We start from the raw sequence: 25,015 nt of genomic DNA, 5'->3' as shown, positions 1-25,015 counted from the left end.
GCTGGCCTTAGGCAGATCCCGGTTACCTCCACGCCCCCCTTTAGAAGGGGGACAGGGTAGAGGCGTGGCTCGTGGGTAGCCAATCAGGACCCAGACCCCAAACTCCCCCCCACTCCCCCGCCCCACACCTCCACTCCCAAGCAGGACGCTTTGGCCCTGAGCTCAACTCTCAGCCTGTGCCGCCTAGCCCGCGTAGGGACCTGAGTGAGGAAAGCAGCTTATAGGCACGGTGGGTTTGGGCCCTGAAACTGAGGGTGCCTAGACATGGACAGCAACTCTGCGTTCCGCCAGGAGGAGGAGGCTCAGGGGCTGGCCCTGGGACTAGGAGATTGGAGAGGAAGGCTGGAGGACTGGCAAAGCAGAATGTGCAGGCCCTTCCCTTGAGGGGGCTAGGTGTAAGGAATGCCCCTAGGCATCTAGGCTCACACTTACCCAGAAATACACCTGTATCCTGAGGTATTCCATCAGTCAGCATAACTTCTTTGTCACCCTGATAATCAGATTCTCCCTTCTTCAAGCACAAACTAGTTGTCACACCTACCAGAAGGGCGATGTATCTATCACCTCATCTCACTTTATCAGGCCCAGTGACATCCCCACTAACACATACATGCATCTATTGAGGATTACTGCATACAGACACTCAAATCTCACACAGCAGCACACTTCAGAGCCGGGGACAGGAGGCCACACCTACTCATAACCCCACTAACCTGGTGCAGATAGACACTGGAGGGTCCACACACATTGATCTCCACAGGGCCTGGAGATGATCCATACAGGGTCTCTGAGTCTCTGAGGAGCTCACTGTCTGATGAGAGAGGCCATAGACAATGCAGTTTGTGAGCCAAAGTATATGTCTGTGAGAATGTAAAATAAAGCAAGAAGGGATTAATTGACAGAGGGCACAGCAGGTGCAATTTTGTTGTTGTTGTTAAGTGCCCTTGAGTCATTCCATCCCATAGGGACCCTGTATAGCTGCTCCAAGGAGCAGCTGGTAAGCTTGAACCATAAACTGGTTTAAATAGCATTGCACTCTGGTGCATTAACCCACAGAGCCACACCAGGACTCCAGGTGCAATTTAGGCAGGACTTTATTCACAACTAATATTTATTGGGGGAGTCCTGGTGTGGCACTGCGAGTTAATGTACTGGACTACAAGGTTAGTTTGAACCACAAGGTTGATGGTTCAAGCTCACCAGCCACTCCTCTGAAACCCTATGAGTTAGAACCAACTTGACAGCTCTTAACAACAACAACATTATTTGGAGTCCTGGTGTGGATAAGCAGTGGGCCATAAGGTCGATAGTTCAAATCTACCCAGCTGCTCCTTGGAAACCCGTTACAGAATCGCTATGAGATGGATGGCACTTAACAACAACATTTGAGGGTTTACTATGGGCAGGGCTCTGTTCTAAGAGCTATATATGTATTCATGTACTAACTTACTTACAAAAATCTAATAACATAGGTAATATTCGATTTTTGTAATATTCTGTTGTTAAGTGCCATCAAGTCGTTTCTGACTCATGTTGTTATTGTTGTTGTTAAGTCAATTTGGTTCCGACCAATAGTGACCCTGTATAGGGTTTCCAAGGAGCAGCTGGTGAGTTTGAATCACCAACCTTGCAGTTCAAACCGACTTTGCATTTCGTAACCACCTTTCTGGAGATGGTCACATAACAGTAAAGACATCCCCTTGCAACAGTGGCACACACAAACAAAATAACACAAATTTGTTGTTGTTAGGTGCAGTCGAGTTGGTTGTTGTTGTTGTCAGGTGCCATCGAGTCAGAACCGACTCATAGCAACCCATGCACAGCAGAACGAAACAATGTCCGATCCTGGGCCAACCTCACTACCGCTGCCACACTTGAGTCCATCAATGATGCCACCTGGCCAATCCATCTCGTTAGGGGTCTTCCTCTTTTTCTCTGACCCTCCACCTTACCCAGCATGACATCCTTCTCCAGCGACTGTTTCCTCCGGACAATATGTCCAAAGTATGAGAGACGAAGCTTAGCCATCCTGGCCTCCAAGGAGCACTCTGGTTGCACTTTTTCCAAAACAGATCTGTTGGTTCTTTTGGCAGTCCATGGCACTTTCAGTATTCTCCTCCAACACCACAACTCAAAGGCATCAATTCTTCTACGATCCTCCTTATTCACTGTCCAGTTTTCGCATCCATATGAGGCTATTGAAAACACAATGGCCTGGGTCAGGCGCACCCTAGTCCTCAAGCTGACATCTCTGCTCTTCAGTACTTTAAAAAGTTCCTGTGCAGCAGATTTGCCCAGTGCTTGCTATACGTCGTCTGATCTCTTGACTGCTGCTTCCGCGAGTATTGATAGTTGATCCAAGAAGAATGAAGTCCTTGACAACTTCAATTTTTTCTCCATTGATAAGAATGTTGTTTATTGGTCCAGTGGTGAGGATTTTTGTTTTCTTGACATTGAGATTGTAATTCATATCAAAGGCTGTGCTCTTTGATCTTCATAAGTAAATGTTTCAAGTCCTCTTCACTTTCAGCAAGCAAGGTTGTATCATCTGCATTTCGCAGGTTGTTAATGAGTCTTCCTCCAATCCTGATGCCACGTTTTTCTTCATAGAACCCAGCTTCTCGGATTATTCGAGTTGGTTAGACATGGTTAACTCTGCTGACAAGCACAGCTTCCAATAAATTCAACCAAGACACAGTTTCTTGAAGGAAAACTCATTATTAAAGTAGACTATACATGTAGGAAAGTAGACTATACATAACATACAGCTTGATGACTTCCACAGGGTAAACATGCCCAGGAAACCAGCACCATTTCAAGGAACAGAACCGGACCTGCTTGGAGAAGCCCCTCTCCTAATCTCTCCCTCAAGTGACCACTATCTTGCCTTCTCACACCATAAATTAATTTTGCCATTTTTGAACTTCATATAAGTGGAATCTTGTGTCTGGTTATTTTCTTTCAAGATTTTGTTCAGGAGATTTGTCCATGTTGTTGGGATTAGCAGGAATCAGCCATTCTCATTGCTGTGTTCATGATGTGAACAGGCTTCAGTTCATTTGTGGTGTCTTGTTGATGAACATTTGGAGTATTTCCAGTTTGGGGTGATTATGAATAGTGCTATGAACTTTATAGTGCATGTCTCCTGATGCTCATACCTATGCATTTCTGCTGGGTGTTGATGATTTAGGATGGAACCACTGGATCCGGTGGTTAGCCTCACTAGAAAATGCCTGTTTTCCAAAGTGACTCTATCAATTTACACACCCCCAGAAATTTGAGGGTAAGTCAAAAAGTATTGCTACTAGGGTTCCAGTTTTTAACACATAGGTTTAGTCCAAACAAAAACGTGTTTAAGCATGTCTCTGTGATCATTTGATGGCTGCAGACAAGTTCTCTCAGGAATACACTTGTCTCGTTGTTGTTAAGTGCTATCACGTCAGTTCCAGCACATAGCAACACTGTGAGCTTGTGGTTCAAATCGACTTTGCAGTCCAGCACATTAATCCCCAGTGCCACACCAGGACTCCTTAGTCTCATTAGGGTGCTTTCAAAAAAAGAGGTCCAATCAAAACAGTGGCTTCTGGGGGGGATCTGCTGGGTCAGTTCAATTCAAGGCAGAGAGGTCAGCTCAGAAGGTGACTGTTTTTTGGAATTCCAAAGGAGTAACCTTGATAGATTTCCCCAAAGGTCAAAGGATGATCACAGAAGCTTATTTTAAAGTTTTAAGACAACAGAAAACTGCACTGGTGAGGAAAAGACCAGGAAAGGTGCACTGAGTAATATCCCCCCTCCCCCCCCAAAAATCAGGACATTTCACCTGCTCAGTCTTCAAGCAAGGGCTGTCCTATAAAAATTTTGTTGGGAAACCTTACCCCATCCACCCCAATCTTGCCCCTTCAGACATCTTTTTTGTACCAAAATTCACAGCACATTTAAAAGGAACACAATTTGAGTCCCTCAAAGGTGCCAAAACTGCCGTTTTGAGTGATACAAACCGTAGAGTGCTGAGTTCTGATTGGGGAAGGTTAGAGGTATGGAAATGCCACCTTCAGATGTGTATAGACCTAGATGGATGATTTTCATAAACAACAGCTCCACATTTTGATACTTCTGTTTAATAAAGGTTTCTTTAATTTTGTATCAATACTTTTTGGCCTACCCTTGTATAAGAGAGTTCTACTCGCTCAGCTTCCTTGCCTACACTTGGTATGAGCTGTCATTTTCATTTTAGTCGTTCTGGTGGGTGAAGAAGCCTTGGTGGCGCTGTGGGTTAGGCGCTGGCCTGCTCAGGTGGAGAAAGAAGAGGCTGTCTACTCTCGTAAAGGACTTACAGTCTCAGAAAACCCTATGAAGGGTCGCTATGAATAGGAATAGACTAGAATGCAGTGAGTTCGGATGGATGGAGACCCACACATACTGGCAGTACCTGGCGTGTTGCTGGCTCTCAGTAGACTGCTAAATGAACGGATGTTAAATGAATCAGACAACCTGGCAGGGGTGGTCACACACACACACACACACACCATTCCAGGGACGCCCACGTACAGGGGACGACACCCGGACACCGGCCCCGCGCGCATCCCCGGCGCCCACGTGGCCTGAACGCACCGCCTCTGGCGGGTCGCGCGCGTCCAGTCGCGGAGCTGCCCTTAACTCTCCTTCTCGGTGGCGGGCAGGGGGCGCTGCGCGTCCGGACGCCCCGAGGGGGCGGGCCCGGGGCGGGGCGGAGCCGGCCAGGCTTCCAGACCTCAGTTTTGGTCGCCAGCGCAGCCCGGCCGCTCCAGGACGGGCCGGGGCGGGGCGCGGCGGCAGGAAGCGGGGCGGGGACTCGCGGAGGCGTTGGGGAGCGTGGGAGGGCGCGGCCAACTCCCCGAGGGACCGGAGGCCGGGAGAGCTGCGCCGCTGCCTGGCGCCAAGCCTGAACCCGCCGGACGGGAGGCGGCCCCGCCACGGGTCTGGCCTCGGCCCCAGCCCCGCCAGCATGGCCGGCCGGACTGTGCGGGCTGAGACCCGAAGCCGGGCCAAGGATGACATCAAAAAGGTGATGGCGACCATCGAGAAGGTCCGGAGATGGTGAGCGCTGCGGCAGGGGCGGGGACGGGACATGGCGGGGGCCACCGCCCCCAAGTGCTTCTACTCTTCCTTCGCCAGCTGTGGCCCCCAGGTGTTAGGCGTGCGCCCCAGCTGTGCTTCAGATTGACAAGGCTCTGTCCCCCTTACCCTGGTGGTCCTCAGCGGTGCCCTTCTCGAGTGGGGCCTCAATTTGTGCCCCGCCCCCTAAAACTGCTACCCTCTCCTCTTCAAGTTTGCCCCAGAATCTTCATTGCCACCGTTCTCACGAAAGCCCAGAGCCAAGCCCATGTAAGCCCCAGGGTTTTGCAGAGCTGTGACCCCAAACGCGGGAGAAAGATGTGACTGTCTGCTCCCGTAAAGATTTACAGCCTTGGAAATCGTGTGGGGTTAGTTTACTCTGCCATGTAATAGAGTAGCTATTTGGTAGTAGTGTGGCCCCAAGCCATAGCATCTCAAGAAGCACCCCATCTATCCCGTGGAGTCCACAGGGTTTTGTTTCTCCCCCTTACTATACTTCTTTAGCAAAAACTATCCCTTCTTTCTTGCCCCTACCCCAACTCTACAGGTACCCCCAGATGTGCTCAGCTGGGGGGGGGGTTCTTCTCCCAGACCTCTCTGACCACGCTACCCCTCATTCTCCCACAGGGAGAAGCGTTGGGTGACTGTGGGCGACACTTCTCTTCGTATCTTCAAGTGGGTTCCAGTGGTGGACCCCCAGGAAGAGGTGAGCAAGCCCCCCAGCCCCCATAGTCCCTGCATCTGTGCAATCTCAAGCAAGTGCCATCCCCCCTGCCCCACTCCCCCCTCCTTGACCTCCTTTCTCCCCTCCCTCCTCTACCCTCTGGCTTCTCCTAGTTCTCAGACCTCAAATGCAACAGTCCAGACAGATGTCAACAATTATGAGCCCACCCAGCCCCCTCCTTTCACCCCCCCATCCAGACCCCAGAAGTCAGAACCTGACTCAGTGTGCATAATCTCTTATCACCTCAGCCAGGGCCTTTTGCTTCTCTATAAGTGCATTTCCTTTTCTGTACAATGGGGTGATTGCAAGGCAGGTACTTGGGGCTCTGACTTTTGCACCTCTAATCCCAGGACCGACGCCGAGCAAGTGGTGGTGCAGAGAGATCTCGTGGCCGGGAGCGGCGGGGCAGGGGTGCCAGTCCCCGAGGGGGTGGTCCTCTCATCCTCCTGGATCTCAATGGTGTGTAGGGGTCCTGGGATTTGGAGGGCTGTGGGGAGTGGAGGAGGGAACTGGGGAGGGCGCCTCAGATCCAACCCTTCTGGCTTCTTGCTCCCACAGATGAGAACAGCAACCAGAGTTTCCATTCAGAAGGGTCTCTGCAGAAGGGCACGGAACCCAGCCCTGGGGGCACCCCCCAGCCCAGCCGCCCTGAGTCACCTGCCGTTGGACCCCCAGATGGAGTCCCAGAAGAGGCTCAGCCCCCTCAGCTGGGCAAAGAGAGAGGTAGGACCAGGTTCTGCTCCGAGTCCTGTCCTATAAAGCCGATGCCACTAGCTTCCCTGTGCATCTGTGCCTCCTTTTCTGTTGCCTTCTCAGGGAGGCTTTTCCTGGCTTCTGTGGGAAGTTACCACGCAACCCCTAGCTACTGTCTGTGTCATCCCTTATCACCATTGGAAATCCCATGTGGATTTAACTTTTGGTTAGTCCAGTGGTTTTCACCTGCACTCCTATCTCATGTCACCTTCATGATGGTTGAGCTCATATTGATCTTGTTCACAACTCTAGTCTCAGAACACCAGGTGATACATAGTAGGTGCTGTGTGTCCAGTAATCGTAAAAGTGATTCCCAAGATAGAAATGCTACCTGAGCTCCTACTGTGTGCCCAACACTGTTTTAAGCACTCTATATGTTTTACCTCTTGTAATCCTCACCACCACAACCTTGTGGGAAAGGTGTGGGCTATGGTGATCACCATTTATAGATGAGGACACTAACACTCAGAGAAATTAGGGAAGTTGCCAAGTTTACACTGCCAGCTCCCTCTTCCATATAGTCAATCTCTTTCTGCTTTCAGTCCCTCCCCAGACCTGTCCTTGCTCTGGTCTTCCATCTTTTACTCACACACAATTCTAGCATCCTCACCATCTTCTCCCTCCATTGACTGTCAAAGCAATGAAACCACACGTTTGTCAGGGTCATCTCCCTGCTTCAAAGCCTTCAGTAGCTCCCCATGGCTTTTGAGCTTGGCATTCAGGGCCCCTGCTGACCTCACTGTTCTCCTCCAGGAATCCCATTACATGGGCTTATGTGCTGTGTCTAGTATGTGCCACATACTTGTATACCTTTGCTAATATACAAACAATAATTGACAATCACTGAACACTTAGTTGTGTTTAAGGGCTTTACTTATGTTATCTCATTTAATTCTCACAAGAATCTCATACAGTAACTACTATTATTACCCCCATTTTTTAGATGGGGAAATTGAGACTTAGAAAAATTAAGTTGCTTGACCAAAGTCAGGATGTGAACCCAGGCAGTCCAGCCTCAGAATCTGTGCTCACTAAGCATGAATTCCCTTTGCTGAAAATGTGCTCCACCTCTGTTTGCTTGACAAAATCCTGCTTACCCTTCAAGATTTTACATAAATGTTTCTCCCTCTGTGCTTGTTTCCTGGATCTCATTCAGACTCAGGGTTCCCTCTTCATTTTCCCATCCCCTTTGGCTGACGTGATGTGATTGGGGCTTGTTGGTATTTTTTTCCCAAACTGGTCTGTGTTACTACCACAGAGAAGCTGACTGCTCAGGGAGTATCTGTCCATTTGACCTTCCAGATCCCGGGGGCATGACTGCAGGTGGCACCGATGAACCCCCCATGCTGACCAAGGAGGAGCCTGTTCCAGAATTGCTGGAGGCTGAGGTGAGAGGCCAGAAGGCTGGACTCTTAGGTCTTTGAGGGTATGGGAGCTTTGGGGTTAGCCAAAGACTCGGAGGCTGTACTCCTGGTCCAGAAGGGGAACAGAGAGACTTAGGCCATAACTAAAGGCTTAGAGGTTGGATTCTTGGGACCAAAAGGAAAGGGTATTTTAGTGATAGCCACTGTCTTAAGCTTAAGAAAGTCCCTTACAAAGTTTTGATTTTTTTCCCATGAGGATTATGTTGATGTATTTTTCAGAAGTAGCAAATACCACATTCTTTCTCCAGAATTTGTTGTATTTTTCCGGTATCTGGCGCTGGGCTAGACCCCTGGGTCCAGGAGGGGAGTGGAGTGGAGGCTTTGGAGAAGGCAGAGGCTAGGAGGCTGGACTCCTGGGTTTGGGTGGAGCTCACGCCTGTCCGCCCTTCCTCTCCAGGCCCCTGAAGCTTACCCCGTCTTTGAGCCAGTGCCACCTGTCCCCAAGGCAGCCCAGGGTGACACAGAGGATTCGGAGGGCGCCCCCCCACTCAAGCGCATCTGCCCAAATGCCCCTGATCCCTGAGAAGCCGGCCTGCCTATCCTGCCACCCCAGGGGCCACTTTGACTTTTTACAAATAAAGACCCTTTTATAATTTTGTGTCATGTTGTTTCCCCGTCAGGGCTGGGGAGGGTCTTTGGTGACAGTTTTGTCCCATGCTCCATTTCTCAGATGGGGTCACTGAAACTCTGAGAGAATCTTCCTATAGTCACACCATGAGTCAGATGAGGAGTAAGGGCTTAAGCCAGGACCTTCCCTCCTAACACCATCCCACCTTGCCCTGTCCTGCCTTACTGCTGACCTTTCCGACCTTCAGTGCTCTTCCTCTGGGAATCCCAGGACCCCTCTTCTTCTCAGCCCTCCTCTGGGCCCAGCAATTATCAAGCTAGAACCAGGATTCCCATTTCATATACAAGCACATAGAGGCCCAGATGGCTGAACTAGAGATTTCCGGGCCTGAGGCCACCTAATCCATTATTTGGCATCATCTTGTCCAAATGCTCAGCAAAGAAACTGATGCAAAAGGCCAGCCTTGCCCTTGGAAAGCCTACAGTATCGTGGCTGTCTGTCTGTGCTTAGCTGTTCCTCTACTTAGAATCCCTGCCTTACCCTTCTTATTAAATCCAAGTAGTCCTCAGTTCAGATACCATCTTCTCCAGGAAGCCTTCCTGGACCCCAAGCTCAGTCAGTTTCTCCTTCTTAGGGTCCCTATAACCCTGTGCTACCCTCCCTGTATTTCCTCATTTTGGGGGCTCCTTTGGGATCATTGGTTTGTGTGTCTGTCTGGTCTGCTAGGCTATGGGCTCCTGAGGGCAGAACTGGGTCCCTTGTCTTGTCCAGCACAATACCAGGCACAGAGCAACTGGTGAATGGATAAATAATGAATGGGACCGGCGGTATCCAGGAAGGCTTCACTGAGGAGGTGGCACATCAGCAAGCTCTGAGACGTGAACCTCAGTGTGACAGATCTGAGATCAGAAGCAGCCCCAGTGTGAGTCCTGGTCCAGTAAGCACTAGCTGGCATTTTCCTTCTCCGAGCCATAATAACTTGGCCTTACCTGCCCCAGTGGTTTGTGGGAACCTTCAAACAACATAAGGTTCCCTTATTCTTGACCTGTAAGAGGGGTCAGAAGTTCAAAATCAACTGCACTAGCCTAAAGTCAAGGTACCAGTAAAGCTGGTACCTTCTGGAAGCTCTGGGGAAGAATCTGTTTCCTTTTTCCTGCTGCTAAGTTAGTTCTTGTCACTTTATCCAACCAATTCCCATGAGTGACCATGTTCTGTTGAGTCTTTTATAGAATCCTCCTGTCTGCCCCCTTCTCCAGTGTCTTACTGCTTCATTGGGTGCTGACAGAACTGTCTTAACAGCCTCCTGGTGGGTGTCCCCACTTCACTCTTGCCTGGCACCTGAGTGATCTCTAAGCCCAATCTGCCCAGGACACTGCCCGTTTGTTTCAATATCTTCAGGATGCTGCACATATTCTTCCTCTTCCACCTCTGCACACCTCCCATGAACTGCTTGTAATTGCCCCTGAACACTCTGCCCTAGGTTCGTACGTCTAAGGCTTTGCTCACACTATTTGCTCCGCCAGCCGTGTCCTTGTCCCCTCTTCACCTGGCAAATGCCTACTTGTCTCCCAAACCTCAGCTTCTCTGTGGGATCTCGTCTTCTCTCTATTTTGCTTCCTCTCTTCCTTGCCATTTCATGGATCACCGAGTATACTGTCTGTGGTCTGTGTCTGACACTTTAGTCTCCTGTGAACTCTCTGAGATGAGGGCAGTCCCTTTGTTCATAATGACATATATTTCTTGTATGTCTGTATGTGCAGAGCATGAGGGATACGGCATGAATGAACAAAATAGGCTTTATCACATATCCACCCATCTTTTTTTTTAGAGACGTTTACAAAATAAGTTGCAGACATTGGTACACTTCCTTCTAAGCACTTAGGCATTACATCCTTAATTGTTGTGGTTAGGTGTCATCGAGTTGCTACTGACTCATAGCGACCCTCTGTACAACAGAACGAAACACTGCCTTGTCCTGTACCGTCTTCACAATTGTTATGTTTGAGCCCATTGTTGAAGCCACTGTGTCAGTCCATCATGTTCAGGGTCTTCCTCTTATTCGCTGACCCTCTACCAAGCATGATGTCTTTCTCCAAGATCTGGTCCCTCCTGATAACATGTCCAAAATACCCAAGTCTAAGTCTCACTATCTTTCTAAGGAGGACTCTGGCTGTAATTCTTCCAAAATAGATTCATCTGTTCTGTAGCAGTCCATGGTCTACCAGTACCATAATTCATATACATCAATTTTTTTACTGATCTTTCTTAGTTGTTAGTCTGGCTTTTGCATGTATATGGAGTGATTGAAAATACCATGGCTTGAGTCTGGCACACCTTGGTCCTTGAAGTGATGTCTTTGCTTTTTAGTGCTTTAAAGAGGTCTTTTGCACCATATTTTCCCAGTGCCACATGTTTGATTTCTTGACTGCAGCTTCCATGAGCATTGATTGTGATTTCAAGTAAAATTAAATCCTTGACAACTTGAATCTTTTTTACTATATTTGTTTATAGTTCTTTTTCTCCCCTTTGAGGTAAAGTATCCATTAGTGAAATACACAGGGGTTCGCTGTACATTTTAGTGAACTGTAACAGATGTGTACCTCTACATACTGCAAATGTCTATACAAATATAGAATATCACTATCACCCCAGGAAATTCCCTCCTCTTTCTAGTCAGTTCCTGCCCTACCTAACTCCCGAGAGGAATTGCAAAGATCTTTTTAAAACCATAGATGAGGTTAGTCCATTCTGGAATTTTACAAAAATGAAATGATATAGTATGTCTGGCTTTTTTTTTGCTCAGTGTAATGTTTTTGAGAGTCACCTGTGTTGCATGTCTCAGTAGTTTGTTCCTTTTTATTAAGTTGTATTTGATAGATGTAGTAGGTTTGAACAAAATCATTTTACTGGCTGGAGAATATTGGGTCCAGGTCCTCTAGGGAAAGCTCTAGCTCCCTGCACAAGCCGGTTAAGCCTGGGACTCAGAGCTCAGATGAGTGCATTCCAGGAAGATAACAACCTTTTCACTGGGACTCAAGAATGGGGAAGTCTGGCGTCAGTTCTCCCAGAAGTCTCAGGAAACAAAACCATGTTAGGGTCAGGATGAAGGGTGATCAAGCATCATAGTTTGCCTGCGACTTGCTTGATGTTAGCACTGAAAGTTCCATGTCCTGGGGAACCCCCAATCCTGGGCAGACTGGGATGGTTGGTCACTCTAGCAGGATCCCTCTGCAGTACCTGAGGCTCAGGGCCCCTTTCCACCTCAGACCACATAATGTTCCTTAAACTTCAATCTGACCTCTTCTTCCCTACTCTCAAATCTCCCATGGCTCTCCTGACAAACCAAAGGGTGGACTCAGTCTATGGCAGTAGTTCCTAAATTAAAAAGAAAATACTGATGCCTGGCTCTCCTCCCCAGATATTTTAATTGGTGTAGAGTGCAACTTGAGCATTCCAGGTAGGCTAATGTGATGCAAAGTTGGCCTTTAGATGTGATTTGCTTGGCTTCTTGGTGTTGGATAGGTTGCAATATTTCATGTCAAGTCATTCTATATAAAAATCTGGACTCCCAGTTATCCTAGACAGAGCCGAAGGTCTGTGACACGGTATGCCTAATGGTGTGGTAATATGAAAGGGAGCAGAGCACTGGCTGGCCCAGGAGTTGGAGCATGCGTTCTTCAGTCTCCATAGTCTCTACCACTCCGTCACTCTACTTGCGTTGTCTGCAGGCTAATGTGCAAGCTCCTCAGATGGACATTTGAGGCCTTCCAAGCTCTGGCCTCTTCTTCCGCCTCCGTACTTTCTAGTCCAGGAATAACCATTTTACTTCTTGCCCTCCAGCCTCCACATGGACCGGATGGTGCTCTTTTACACCTGCCTTTTGCCCAAGCAGTTCTCCCACCAAGCACGTACCCTCTCATTGAGTAGGTTCTGACATATAGTGAGCCTCTAATAGGATTTCCAAGACTGTAAATGTTTTGGGGAGCAGACAGCCTTATCATTATCCCTGTGGAGTGGCTGGTGGTTTTGAAGTGCCTACTTTGTGATTAGCAGCCCAACAACTAACCCACAGGGCCGTCTGAGCGCCTGTGGCAGACAAGGGCCTGCTCAGTTTGGTCCCTGCTCCCACTCTCGCCCTTTTCCTGTGCACTTTCTAACATGTAACACAGAACTCTTTCAGTTCATAAAGCTGGTGAGCCTGAATCTTATCTTAATACTTGCTATTCCCTTTGCCTGGAAAACTCTTCCCTTTCTCTCTCTTCCTGGCCAACACCTACTTATCATCCAGATCTTGGATTAGATCTCAAATCTTATCCAAGATTCAAGCTAGTTCCAGTCAGTCCGTGGTTAGTCTCTGGGCTTCCCCTTTTGTTTGAGATCTCACTTCCCTCCTAGAACAAGGTCACTTATGTCTCATTTATCTCTGTCCTTTTAGGGCCTGTAGTGTCTGGTTCTTAATAGGGCCTCATTAATAAATAAAAGAATAAAAGTAAGCATGTCTCCCTTTCTCTACTTGTAATCTTTTCTGGTTACATTTCTACTATAGCTTTCAACTCTGTTGTCCTGGAGATCCAAAGTATCACTTTTAGCTCAGATCTATTTCACAGGGAGCCCAGAACCATCCTGTTATTTGCTACGTTTTGATGTGCTTAGTTGGTATGGGCAAACTCAACAGCTGTCAAGCAAGAGCCCTCACATGGGTTTGTCATAGCTGTGAAGGCAGGCCTGTATCTGGTTTGTGACACCAGAGCCCCACACAGGGCAGGCACAGTAATGGCTTTTCTGTCCACACCTTCCTTTGTTCCTCCAAACAGTGCTGGGAGGCAGCTGTGGCATAGTGGAGGGACAAGAGGAAACATAGGAATGGAGCGATTTGGGATTCAAACTGATTTGTACTAATTGTGATCTTGGGCAAGTTACTTCCCTTGTGTAGATTTCAGTTGCCTCATCTGAAAAATGGAGCCAGTAATCTTTCCCTCATCTTTGGGGGTCCAAACCACATCAGGAACAGCATGAACCAAGTGTAGAGCAAGCCCCTGAGAAATTGTATGTAAACTGAATTCTTGCAAAGTGAATAATATTTTAAAACGTGGAAGTTTGGAAATCACAATGGTATTGCATACTCAAGTAAATTTAGGAAATGCAGTATCCAAGAGAAGAAAGCAGTTGTACTTTTATTGTAAACAAATAACCACAGTTAAGGTTTTTATGTAGATATTTTAAGATCCGGTGAAAGGAGTCAGAGAGGCCTTTGCAGGAAATGAAAATAGCTCACAGCAGGGTGCCTGGGTTCTGGCTCAGCTGCTGGGAGACTTCAGTCGCCTTGTGTGTAACAGGGGACCCACAAGACCCTGCTTTCCTCACAGCCTTATGTGAGGATCCAAGGAAACAAAGAAGGGCAACGTGCCTCAGTAACTGCTAGGGGAAGCGCGGTGAGAAGTGTGTCGCGGCGGTCGCGAGGGTTAAAGCCATCGAGCGTGGCACTCTGGCGTCCTAGAGAGGCCGAGGAAGGACTTCCGGTGCGGGCCGGTGCGCGCCTCGGGGTAAGGAAGTTCAGACTCCCCTGCAGTCGATCGAGTTCGGTGGACCCGGGGCGCTTGGGCCATTAGGCTTCGTGTTAAACCTCAGTCAGCCTGGAGGACCGCATCAGCGATAATGGAGTCACCTAGGCCAGGCTCCTCCCAGGAGTTGCGGACTAGCCATTTTGATGGTGTGCCGAATCTTATAAACTGCTCTGGGCCTCACATTCTCTGGCTGTAAAATGGGTGTGAGGATACGGGTGGGTGAACCGAGGACCCTCAGCTTCTTCAACTCACTTACACCTCGGAATCTACTGTATCCCTATTATACAGTCAAGAAACAGACCTCAAAAGAGGAAATGACTTTGGAATAGCAAAGAAAGGTAGGCTTTCCCACTGCCTCCGTCTAGTTAGGGCAGAGGCATTGTTCAAAGCGACATACCGTGATTTCTAGTGCTACTGTTCCAGGACTCGAAGGACATTTAAGATCATCTCCGCTAGGAAGAATTTAGGAGCCTTGGTGGTGCAGTGGTTAAGAACTAGGCTGCTAACCGAAAGGTTTGCCGTTTGAACGTACCAGCAGCTCCACTGGAGAAAAGGATAACAGTGGAGCGAACGCTATGGGTCTAGCAGCTCTGCCCTGTAGGTTTGCTCTGAGTTGCTTTCCTTTGGAGGGTAACCAACAACAACATTAAGCGTTTACTATGGCGCAGTCGCGTTACATACATTATATTGCCTCAGCCTTACAATCCCATTAAGCGGGTACCATTAGCCTTATTTTACCGATCAGAGAACTGAGGCTCAGAGAGGTTCTCCAGACTACAGAAGCAAGCCTGGCTATGGATGGGGAGATATAAACACAGGTTTGACTGAGTCTGACAAACCTTTAATTTGGAAAATGTGTGTATGTTTTAAAAATAGCTAACATTGAGTGCTTACTCTTGTGTGTGGTGGAGCTGATACTGACTCCTAGCTACCCTACAGGGCAGATTGAAACTGCCCCACAGTGACAGTATTGCCAGGTTTTGTCTCCTGTGGTGTGGGTTCCATCCGCAGACCTTTTCTTCCCAGCGCTTAACCAAGAAAGAACTTTTGAGTGCTCACTATTGAATCCTTTACAAAGGGGCAAGATGCATACCACAAGATGCAGTGGGTGTGGGGTTTACGTACTTGATTGAGTTAAATCATAGTGATCCTGGTTCAAGTGTCTTTGAATCCCTTTAGTTACCTCAAGGAGAAAGATAGGTTTGATACCTTTCACATGTTGTCATTGTTGTTAAGTGCCATTGAGTCAGTTTTGACTCATAACAACCCTGATAAGGTTTCCAAGGAGAGGTTGGTGGGTTTGAATCATGGACCTTATGGCTAGCAGTCCAGTGCTTATCCTACAGTGCCATCCCAGGACTCCCACCTTTCATATGTACTCATGTATTTTTTCAGCTTTATTCAAATACAATTCATACAAATCCACCCATTTCAAATCTTCAGCTCAATTGTTGTTGTTAGGTGTCATTGAATTGGTACTGACTCATAGCAACCTTAGGCACAGCAGAATGAAACACTGCCCGGTCCTGGGCCAACTTCACTACTGCTGCCATGCTTGAGTCCATCGATGCTGCCACTTGACCAATCCATCTCGTTGGGGGTCTTCCTCTTTTTCTGTGATCCCCCACCTTACCAAACATGATATCCTTCTCCAATGACTGGTCCCTCCTGACAGTATGTCCAAAGTATGAGAGACGAAGTTTGGCCATGCTGGCCTCCAAGGAGCACTCTGGCTGCGCTTCTTCCAAAACGGATTTATTGGTTCTTTTGGCAGCCTATGGCACTTTCAATATTCTCCAACACCATAACTCAAAGGCATCAGTTCTTCAACAGTCTTCCTTATTCACTGTCCAGCTTTTGCATGCATATGAGGTTATTGAAAATACCATGGCTTGGGTCAGGCGCACCTTAGTCCTCAAGCTGACATCCCTGCTCTTCAAGACTTTAAAAAGGTCTTGTGCAGCAGATTTGCCTAATGTAATACATCATTTGATTTCTTGACTGCTGTTGATGGTTGATCCAGGAAGAATGAAGTTCAGTAGTTATTAGCATATCCATGGAGTTGTGTATCAGTCATCACAATCATAGAACATTTTCATTACTCCAAAAAAGAAACTACTAATTAACAGTCACTTAAGGAGCTCTGGTAGCATAGAAGTTACGAATCGGGCTGCGAACCGCAAGGTCAGCAGTTCGAAACTACCAGCTGTTCCACTGGAGAAAGATGAGGCTTCCTGCGCCCGTAAAGATTTACAGCCTCAGAAATCCTGTACAGGGTCACTATGAGTCGGAACCGACTCCACAGCACATAACCACCATCTCATCTCCAACCTTAGGCAACCACTTGTCTACTTCCTATCTCTACAGATTTGCCTGTTACATACATTTCATGTTGAGCCTTGTATGGACTTTGGTGACTTTTTTAAGAAAGGCGTGACCTTGAGCTCAGAGCTTTGGCCTGTAGACTAGCCAGCTAGAATTGAATGGTATTGTTTTATTGGTTTTTGTCTCTGTAGGGTAAGTGGTAGCCATTTCCAGTTTGCTATAGTGATATCAAGTTTCCTTTTTGAATAAATTCATTTAGGTGAAAAGAGAGTTGATATTAGAGGAAAAGATTAGGGAAATAGTTTAAAAAGTGAGAAGTGGAATCTGAGACATGAGGGAGGTGAGGCAGAGTTCACAATAGGAAAGCATATTTTTTAAAACTTTTTTTGTTGTACTAGTTTTCTATCGCTGCTGTAACAGATGATCACAGATTTAGTGAATTAAAACAAGTTTTATTATGTGAGAGGTCTAAAGGTTGGATGTCCAGCAGGGGTCTTTCTCACTAAGCTAAAAATCAAGATATTGGTTGTTGTTAAATGCCTTTGAGATGGTTCTGACTCAGCGACCCCGTATAAGGTGTCCAAGGAGCAACTGGTAGGTTAACAGCCCAGTGCCACACCAGGACTCCAAGGCTGTTTGTTTCTGGAGACTACAGGGGAGATTCTGTTTCCTTGCCTTTGCCAGCTTCTAAAGAATACATAAAGAGCTCTGGTGACTATGTGGGTTATGTGTTGGCCTGCTAACCACAAATTTGGTGGTTCAAACCCACCAGCAGCTCTACAGGAGAAAAATGAGGCTTTCTGTCATATACAGATTTACAATGTCAGACACTCTAAGGAGCAGTGTTTATGCAAAAGGATATTTTTGGTCACTATGAGTCAGAATCGATTCAGTGGAAATGGATTTGTAGGCTGTTGCTGTTGTTAAGTGCCATTGAGTCAGTTCTGACTCATAGCAACCCTGTATAGGGTTTCCGAGGAGCGGCTGGTGAATTTGAACCAATGACCTTGCGGTTCAAACTGACCTTATGAACCAGTGCTTACCCTACTTTGCCACACTGGGACTCCATATATATGTTCTACTGGTCCAGTGCATTATCGTACATCACCACACCAGGATAATGTTCCAGAGATTAAGGCCTAGATATCTTGGGAGAGCCATAATCTGCCCATCACAGTTAAGTAAGGAGTCCTGGTGTGGTACTGTAGGAGAAGCACAGGACTACAAGGTCGGTTTGAACTGCAAGATCGGCAGTTCAAACTCAACAGCCGCTCCTTGAAAACCCTATACAGGGTCACTATGAGTTGGAACTGACTCAATGGCACTTAATGACAACAACAGTTAAGATATCGAAATATCCTTTTGCATAAACATCAATAGAAAAAATAAACAATTTAACACAATTTTATAAAACAAAATAAAATGCTTGTATATCACCACCCAAACCAAGAAATAAACACGCCAGCATCTCTGACTCACCCCACTTCACCTCCAATTATACTTTGTGTTCGCCTGGGATTTTTTTATCTCTTTATATGAAACTTTTTTTTTTTTTCACTTTTGTTTTATGTGTGTTTTCTATAAATTACATATAACACTGTCCCATAAGTTAATTCAGCCTGTTCATTCATATTTATTGTGATAAAACATGCCTATTTTCTTCCTAGCTTATTTTATCTTACGTTTATTATTATTTTTTATAAATGTTTTCCTGTTTGCTTTTTCAAAAGAAAATTTATGGGGTTGATTGAGTTTCTATTCATTCCCTGACCCCACTTTATTTGTTAGTGTTTATCATCTCTTATGTAGCAATCGTGGTGGTGGTAGTATGTCGTGGAGTCGGTTCCGACTCATAGCAACCCTGTACAGGGTTTCTGAGGCTGTAAATCTTTAAGGGAGCAGAAAGCCTCATTTTTCTCCAGCAGAATGGCTGGTAGTTTCGAACTGCTGACCTTGAGAGCAGCCTGACTCATAACCACTACGCTACCAGAGCTCCTGTCTAACAATCATAATTATTCTGAAGTCAGTACATGGTAATAACTCTGGTGATTATGTGCCGTGGAGTCGGTTCCAATTCATAGCGACCCTGTATAGGATTTATGAGGCTGTAAATCTTTACGGGAATAAAAAGCCCCATCTTTCTCCCACGGAATAGCTGGTAGTTTTGAACTGCTGACCTTGGGGTTCGCAGCCAAATTCGTAACCACTATGCTACTAGATCTCCTTGGTAATAACCCTACTCCTTCCCAAAATGCTAATTTGTCCATCCCTTCATGCCTGTCAGAAAGATAAGACTAATGCTTTTAACTTTTTCACTCTACCCACTTGTGGAGTTTTAATAAAATAGTTTATAATTTATTGTTGTAGTCTATTATTGGAGTCCTGGTGTGGTGCTGTATGTGGGATAATGCACTGGACCACAAGATCAGTTTGAACCGCAAGGTGGAGTTCAAATTCACCAGCTGCTCCTTGGAAATGCTATACAGGGTCGCTGTGAGTTAGAACTGACTTGCCGGCACTTAACAACAACAAGTCTATTATTAGGTTGCTCATGAAAGTTAATCACTTCTGCTAAAGAACCCTGACTTAACACAGCACCATTTCCAATCTGTCTTCCACTATTTAAACTAAACTATATGAGTCCTAGGAGGCCTGTGGTGTGGCACTGTGGGCTAATGCGCTGGACTACAAAGTCACTTTGAACATCAAGGTTGGTGGTTCAAGCTCATTAATTGCTCCTTGGAAACCCTATACAGGGTTGCTATGGGTCAGAACCGACTCAATGGCACTTAATAACAACAACGTTTGAGTCCTGGTATGGTGCTGTAGGTTAATGTGCTGGACTGTAAGATCAGTTTGAACCACAAGGTTGGTGGTTCAAGCTCATCAGTTTCTCCTTGGAAATCCTATAGAGGGTCACTATGAGTTGGAACAAACTCGGCTGCACTTAACAACAACAACAACATATATTGCAAGAGTCCTGGTCTGGCGCTGCAGGATAAACACTGGATCTGCAAGGTCAGTTTGAGCTGCAAGGTCAGTGGTTCAAACTCACCAACTGCTCCTTGGGAAACCCTATACAGGGTTGCTGTGAGTCGAAAGTGACTCGAGTGCACTTAACAACAACATGTATATTGCAAGATTCATTGTTCCTCTGTGCTCCTGTGCCTCTTCATCTTCTCCACTATCTTGAGCTCACCATCACTATTTAGAGAACTTTCTTGAGTGCTTCCCTCAAGGCTTGTAAATGAAATACGCATTGAATCTTGACTGCCAGAAAATGTCTTCCTTTTGCTGTGATTAGTAAATGACTTGGATGGCATTGATTTTGGGTTGATAGTCTTTTCTGAGAGAAAGAACTTTTTTTCTTTGACATTCTTTCTGTCTTCTAGATTATAGTGTTACAGATGAGTGGTCATAAACTAATCTGATTCTTGTTCCTTTATAATCCCTGGGTGGCACACATGACCACTAACAGAAAGGTTGGAGGTTCAGATTGACCCAGAGGCGCTTGAAAGAAAGGCTTGACGATCTGCTTCCCAAAACTGCACCACTGAAAATACTGTGGAGCAGTTTACTCTGATATACATGGGGTTGCTATGAATTGGAATCTACTGGAAGGTAACTGGTTATTTTTTCTGTTTCTAGAATTCAAGAATTTCCTCAAGGTATGCTTATCTTTAGATATGAATCGAGCTTGAAACTTAGTGAATTCTTTTTATATGCTGACTCCAATTTTCCTGTCTGTTCCTTTTCTCTTCCTTTTGGGACTATTATTTGCATGTTAGGTCTTCTGGATATGTCCTTTACATTTGCATTTATTTTTATTTTTCACATTTGCATTTAATGTCATGGTTTCCTTCTCCTTGTATTTCTGATGGGCTGTTTGAATTTTTCCATTTAAGTCTCTTGGTAGTATCTATGCTAAAGATTCACTATGTCTGTTCCAATTATATATACATCCTGAACTGGGTCCACTGAGTCAGCCTGAAGTTTAAGATTTTGTCTATGACCTGACCACCCTAACCTTCCATTTGATTGGTGGGCCACAGTGGCATTTTGGGGTCTTCAGGAGTAACTGTCAAATTCAGAGCCAATCTAGTAGTCCCTGAAAAGTCTGCCTATTTCCTTTTCCCCCACGTAGAGACTTTTTAAGAAATGGCAGGAGGTCCCTTTGAGGGAAGCGTGGAGGAGGATTCAGGATGTGTGCTTGTAGCGGTGGTGCGACCCCTTCCCTCCAGCCTCTGGATCCATGATTGACTGAGGTCATTGTGGCAGCTCCATTAACATTGTGGCGAACAGACCTCAAGTTTTTGCTGTTCTGTTAGATCCAGCAGGAGAAAAGGACTCCTGGAATGGTGGTTGCAAAGACCTCCAAAAGTACATTCCATCAAAGCAGTGAAAACACTGGCAAAATTGTCAAAATTCATATTTTCAGAACTCTGGAAATGAACCAAAAGCTTGCAACAATCCAGGGATTGTTTATTCAAGAAAACCTGTAAGAGTGAGCAGAAGGGAGAGTAAGACGTGGGAACTCGGTAGTGTTTTAACCTGCTCTGTTCCCATCCCCTACTCTCCAGGTCTGCAGTCATCTTGAAAACCAATTCCTTTGCAACATTGGGAGCTGTGAAAATCAGTAGGCTAACAGTCACTGAAGGGAGCAGAATTTGAGATGCCACAAAAACCCCATCCCCAGGAAGTATCACTCTGTGACCTGTTTGGTAAAGCTTCAGGTTCAGGGTTGGTTTTTATTTCACCTGACTCGGAGCTCTCTGCAAATAGTTGTATCCCTAGGGCATTTGTAGAAAACAATTTGTGGCAGTTGTTTAAAGCAGCAGCTTCCTTGGGTGGTGTTACCAGTTAGAGCTAACCGGACACTTGGAAGGAAAAACTGGAAAATAAGGTATCCATAAAACCATTGCTGTCAAGTTGATGATCCCGTAGGACAAAGTAGAACTGCCCCACAGGGGTTTCAAGGTTGTAAATCTTGATGGAAGTGGGATGCTACATAGTTCTTCTAAGGAGCCGCTGGTACATTCAAACCACCAGCCTTTTGGTTCACAGCCACAGCCAGACAGTCACTTTGCTAGCATACATCTATCATTGCTATCATTGCTAAGTGCTGTCAAATCAGTTCTGACTCTTAGCGACCTCGTATAGGGTTTCTGAGGCTGTAACTCATTGTGGGAAGAGAAAGCCTTAGCTTCCTGTATCTGTGCTGTTGTTAAGTACTGTCCCATTGGATCCAACTCATACTGACCCTGTATAGGGTTTCAGAGAAGCAGCTGGCAGGTTTGAACTGCCAACCTTGTGGTTAGCAGTCCAGTGCTTATCCTACAGCACCACATCAAGACTCTTGTATCTATGTTGTTAAGTGTTGTTGAGTCAGTTCTGACTCTTAGCTACCCTGCATAGGGTTTCTGAGGAGCAGCTGGTGAGTCCAAACCGCTAGCTTTGCGGTTCAAACTGATCTTGCAGTATATCATATTAACCCACAATGCCATACTGGGAGTCCACTGCATCTATAGAGATCTTCTAAAAGCTCACAATATTCTTGGGAACCTAGAAGGTCATAAGCATGTGCAGAACTGTGTGTGTGCCCAGGAAAGACATGAGAAGGCCCCAGTCTCTTAGCTTTAGCTGACCTTTAGGCTCTGCATAAACCACAACTTATTGGCATCAAGTCAATTCTGACTTAAAGCTTTCCTGTATAGGATTTTTCAGATGTTAATCTTTACAGAAGCAGACAGCCTCATCTTTCTCCTGCAGAGTGGTTAGTGGGTTTGAACCACCGATCTTGCAGTTAGCAACCCTGTGCCTAACCCGCAGCACCACCAGGGCTCCTTAGGCTCTGTGCAAGCAGGAAGGAAAGGCATGAGTACTGCAGCCTGCCTGCTAGAGCACTGCCAACAGGCCCCGACACAAGCCCACAGCCCCTTCCAGAAGCTAGGTAAGGAAATGAATCTCTGATATTCATTAGCTGATACAATCTAGTAAAATGAATTGTCTAAATTCAAGAGGGATAAGAATCAGAGTTAGCCCAAAGCTCGTTCCTAGAAGCAGAGATCCAGTATCTATCTTCATCAAACATCTTAGGAATCACCAGTCTCATTATTCCTGATAACCAACTGCTTCTCCCGCGTCACTCTGTACTTCTCTGCAGGGTTCGCTAACTAATTGCAATGGCCACACAAAACTCATAGAGTAAGCTCACAGTTTTGTGGTGAGTTAGGGAAGTGACCGGCTCCAACTCAGGATCAGGAACAACTCGGGATTAGTGTCAGGAAGCATACAGGAAAGAAATGGAAGGGTCCCCAAAGTGGCGAATACATTCAACCCTCCTTCAACCAGGACACCTGACCAGGACAGCTCTCAGCACCAAGGTTCATGAGGCAGATAAGCTCTCTGTTGGAATAGCCTGAAGACTCCTAACCAAAGCTGCTCTCCTCCAGTGATCAGTGAGCACTGCTTCTCTGCTGAGTGACTGCCATCTCTGCTGGGCAGCTCTATCATTGGCCACTGCTGACCTCTCGGCTGCTTCCTGGCCCAGCTCATAGCCAGTGTGACTGTGAGCTCCCAACAGCACTCTTGTGGTTCTGCTTCTCTGCCAGTCCAGCTATTAGCCAGCATCTCTCAACCAGGAAGCCTCTAAACCTCAGTTTTGTTTTAACCCACTTATATCTCTCACCAGAACAGAGTTCAACCTATCCTCACTTACCTATGAGATGTCAATCAACTCAGGTCTTGTTAATTGCTAGATAAAAGTGTCAAACCATCAAGCTGTTAACAGTTCATTCAGGAAATAGTAATCATCCCAGGGAACCCACTGGGCAAAGAACAAAGCCCCTGGAGTAGAAAACAACCTGGGAGCTTCCAACCCGCTTCCCTTTCCAGAGTTGCTACTCCAAGAACTAGGGCAAAGGTAGCTCTCCTCAGAGTTTGGGGAGAAACAATCCAAGATTTTTTTCCAAAGATTCAAGGCAAAGGCCACTAGTTGGCAAGTTGGTAGCTTGACCTCACCCAGAGGGATACCTTCGAAGAAAGGCCTGATGATCAGCTTCCAAAAAATTAGAACCTTGAAAACCTGCTTCACAATTGAATGGCAACAGTAAGGCCTTAGGTGTGTGTAGGATCTGATTTTCAGAGTTGTCACATTCTAATATGTAAAATGTTATTTTCAACCAGAAAAAGTGACACACAAAAAAATAAGAAAGTACGGGCCCGAGGGATAAAGACAAAGACTTCTAATCAGCTGTTTTAAATCTTTAAAAAAGAAAAAGAAAAAAGCCATGTCTAAACAACTAAAAGAAAATATTAGAATGATGCCTCACCAAATTGTTGTGAGTTGTGTATAGAATAGAACTGCTCCATAGGGTTTTCTAGGCCTATCATCAGGCCTGTCCTCTGTGGCACCTCTGGGTGGGTTTGAATCACCAATTTTTTCAGCTATGAGTAGAGAGCTTTACTGTTTGTGCCACCCAGGGATTCCTTTCACCAAACAAAGAATATCAATAAATAGAAAAATTTGAAAGAACTAAATAAAAATTCTGGAGTTGAAGCCAGTTGACCCTTTACCAAATAGAGAATACCAATAAATAGAAAAATTTAAAAAGAACCAAATAAAAATTCTGGATTTGAAGCCAATTGACCCTGATGGGAAGCCAAGGTATTCTGTTTCAGGGCGGTCCTGAAGCCTTCAAATAGATACGATGAACAAAGCTGCTGTATCAGGATTGGAGGAAGACTCGTTAACAACCTGTGATAATGCAGATGATACAACCTTGCTTACTGAAAGTGAAGAGGACTTAAAATACTGATGAAAATCAAAGACCACAGTCTTCGGTATGGATTGCATTTCAATGTAAAGAAAACAAAAATCCTCACCACTGGACCAATAAACAACATTCTTATCAATGAAAAAAAGATTTAAGTTGTCAAAAACTTCATTTTTCTCAGCTCAACCATCAACACCCATGGAAGCAGCAGTCAAGAAATCAAACGACATATTACATTAGACAAATGTGCTCCACAAGACCTTTTTAAAAGCGCTGAAGAGCAAAGATATCAGTTTGAGGACTAAGGTGCGCCAGACTCAAGCCATGGTATTTTCAGTAACCTCATGAGCCCCTCAGCTTGGAAGACACTCAAAATACGACTTGGGAAGAGCTGCCTCCTCAAAGTGTAGAGTTGACTGTGATAACACGAATGGAGTAAAGCCCGTGGGAGAAAAGCCTGTGGGACCTTCATTTGCTGATGGGGCACAACTCAAAATAAAGAAACAGCTATAAACATCCATTAATCATCGGAACATGGAATGTACGAAGTATGAATCTAAGAAAATTGGAAATTGTAAAAAATGAAATGGAACACCTAAACATCAATATCTTAGGCATTAGTGAGCTGAAATGGACTGGTATTGGCCATTTTGCCTCTGACAACCACATGGATTACTATGCCAGGAATAACAAATTGAAGAGGAATGGTGTTGCATTCATTGTCAAAAAGAACATATTCAGATCAGTCATGAGGTACAACGCTGTCTGTGATAGGATAATATCCATGC

General features: G+C 45.9%; 1 protein-coding gene across 2 annotated transcripts in view; it reads left to right on the top strand.

Moving 5' to 3' along the window:
- The first annotated feature begins 4,644 nt into the window (after nt 1-4,644).
- The window catches only part of BCL7C (B-cell CLL/lymphoma 7C), a 42,541-nt gene continuing 22,170 nt past the window's right edge, over nt 4,645-25,015 (top strand). The window contains exons 1-6 of one of the 2 annotated variants that reach the window (XM_006871914.1): nt 4,645-5,076; nt 5,722-5,800; nt 6,169-6,277; nt 6,377-6,541; nt 7,874-7,959; nt 8,393-8,584. In XM_006871914.1, the coding sequence (XP_006871976.1) occupies nt 4,985-5,076; nt 5,722-5,800; nt 6,169-6,277; nt 6,377-6,541; nt 7,874-7,959; nt 8,393-8,518 (657 nt within the window). In that variant the 5' untranslated portion in view covers nt 4,645-4,984 and the 3' untranslated portion in view covers nt 8,519-8,584. Of the gene's footprint in view, nt 5,077-5,721; nt 5,801-6,168; nt 6,278-6,376; nt 6,542-7,873; nt 7,960-8,392; nt 8,585-25,015 lie in introns of those variants that run through there. The other variant, XM_006871913.1, reaches the window with a different exon arrangement.

This window comes from Chrysochloris asiatica, unplaced genomic scaffold, assembly GCF_000296735.1.
Source record: "Chrysochloris asiatica unplaced genomic scaffold, ChrAsi1.0 scaffold00178, whole genome shotgun sequence".
NCBI lineage: Eukaryota > Metazoa > Chordata > Mammalia > Afrosoricida > Chrysochloridae > Chrysochloris > Chrysochloris asiatica.
The sequence above is the reverse complement of the archived record's forward strand: the minus strand, read 5'-3'. Positions and strand labels throughout refer to the sequence as shown.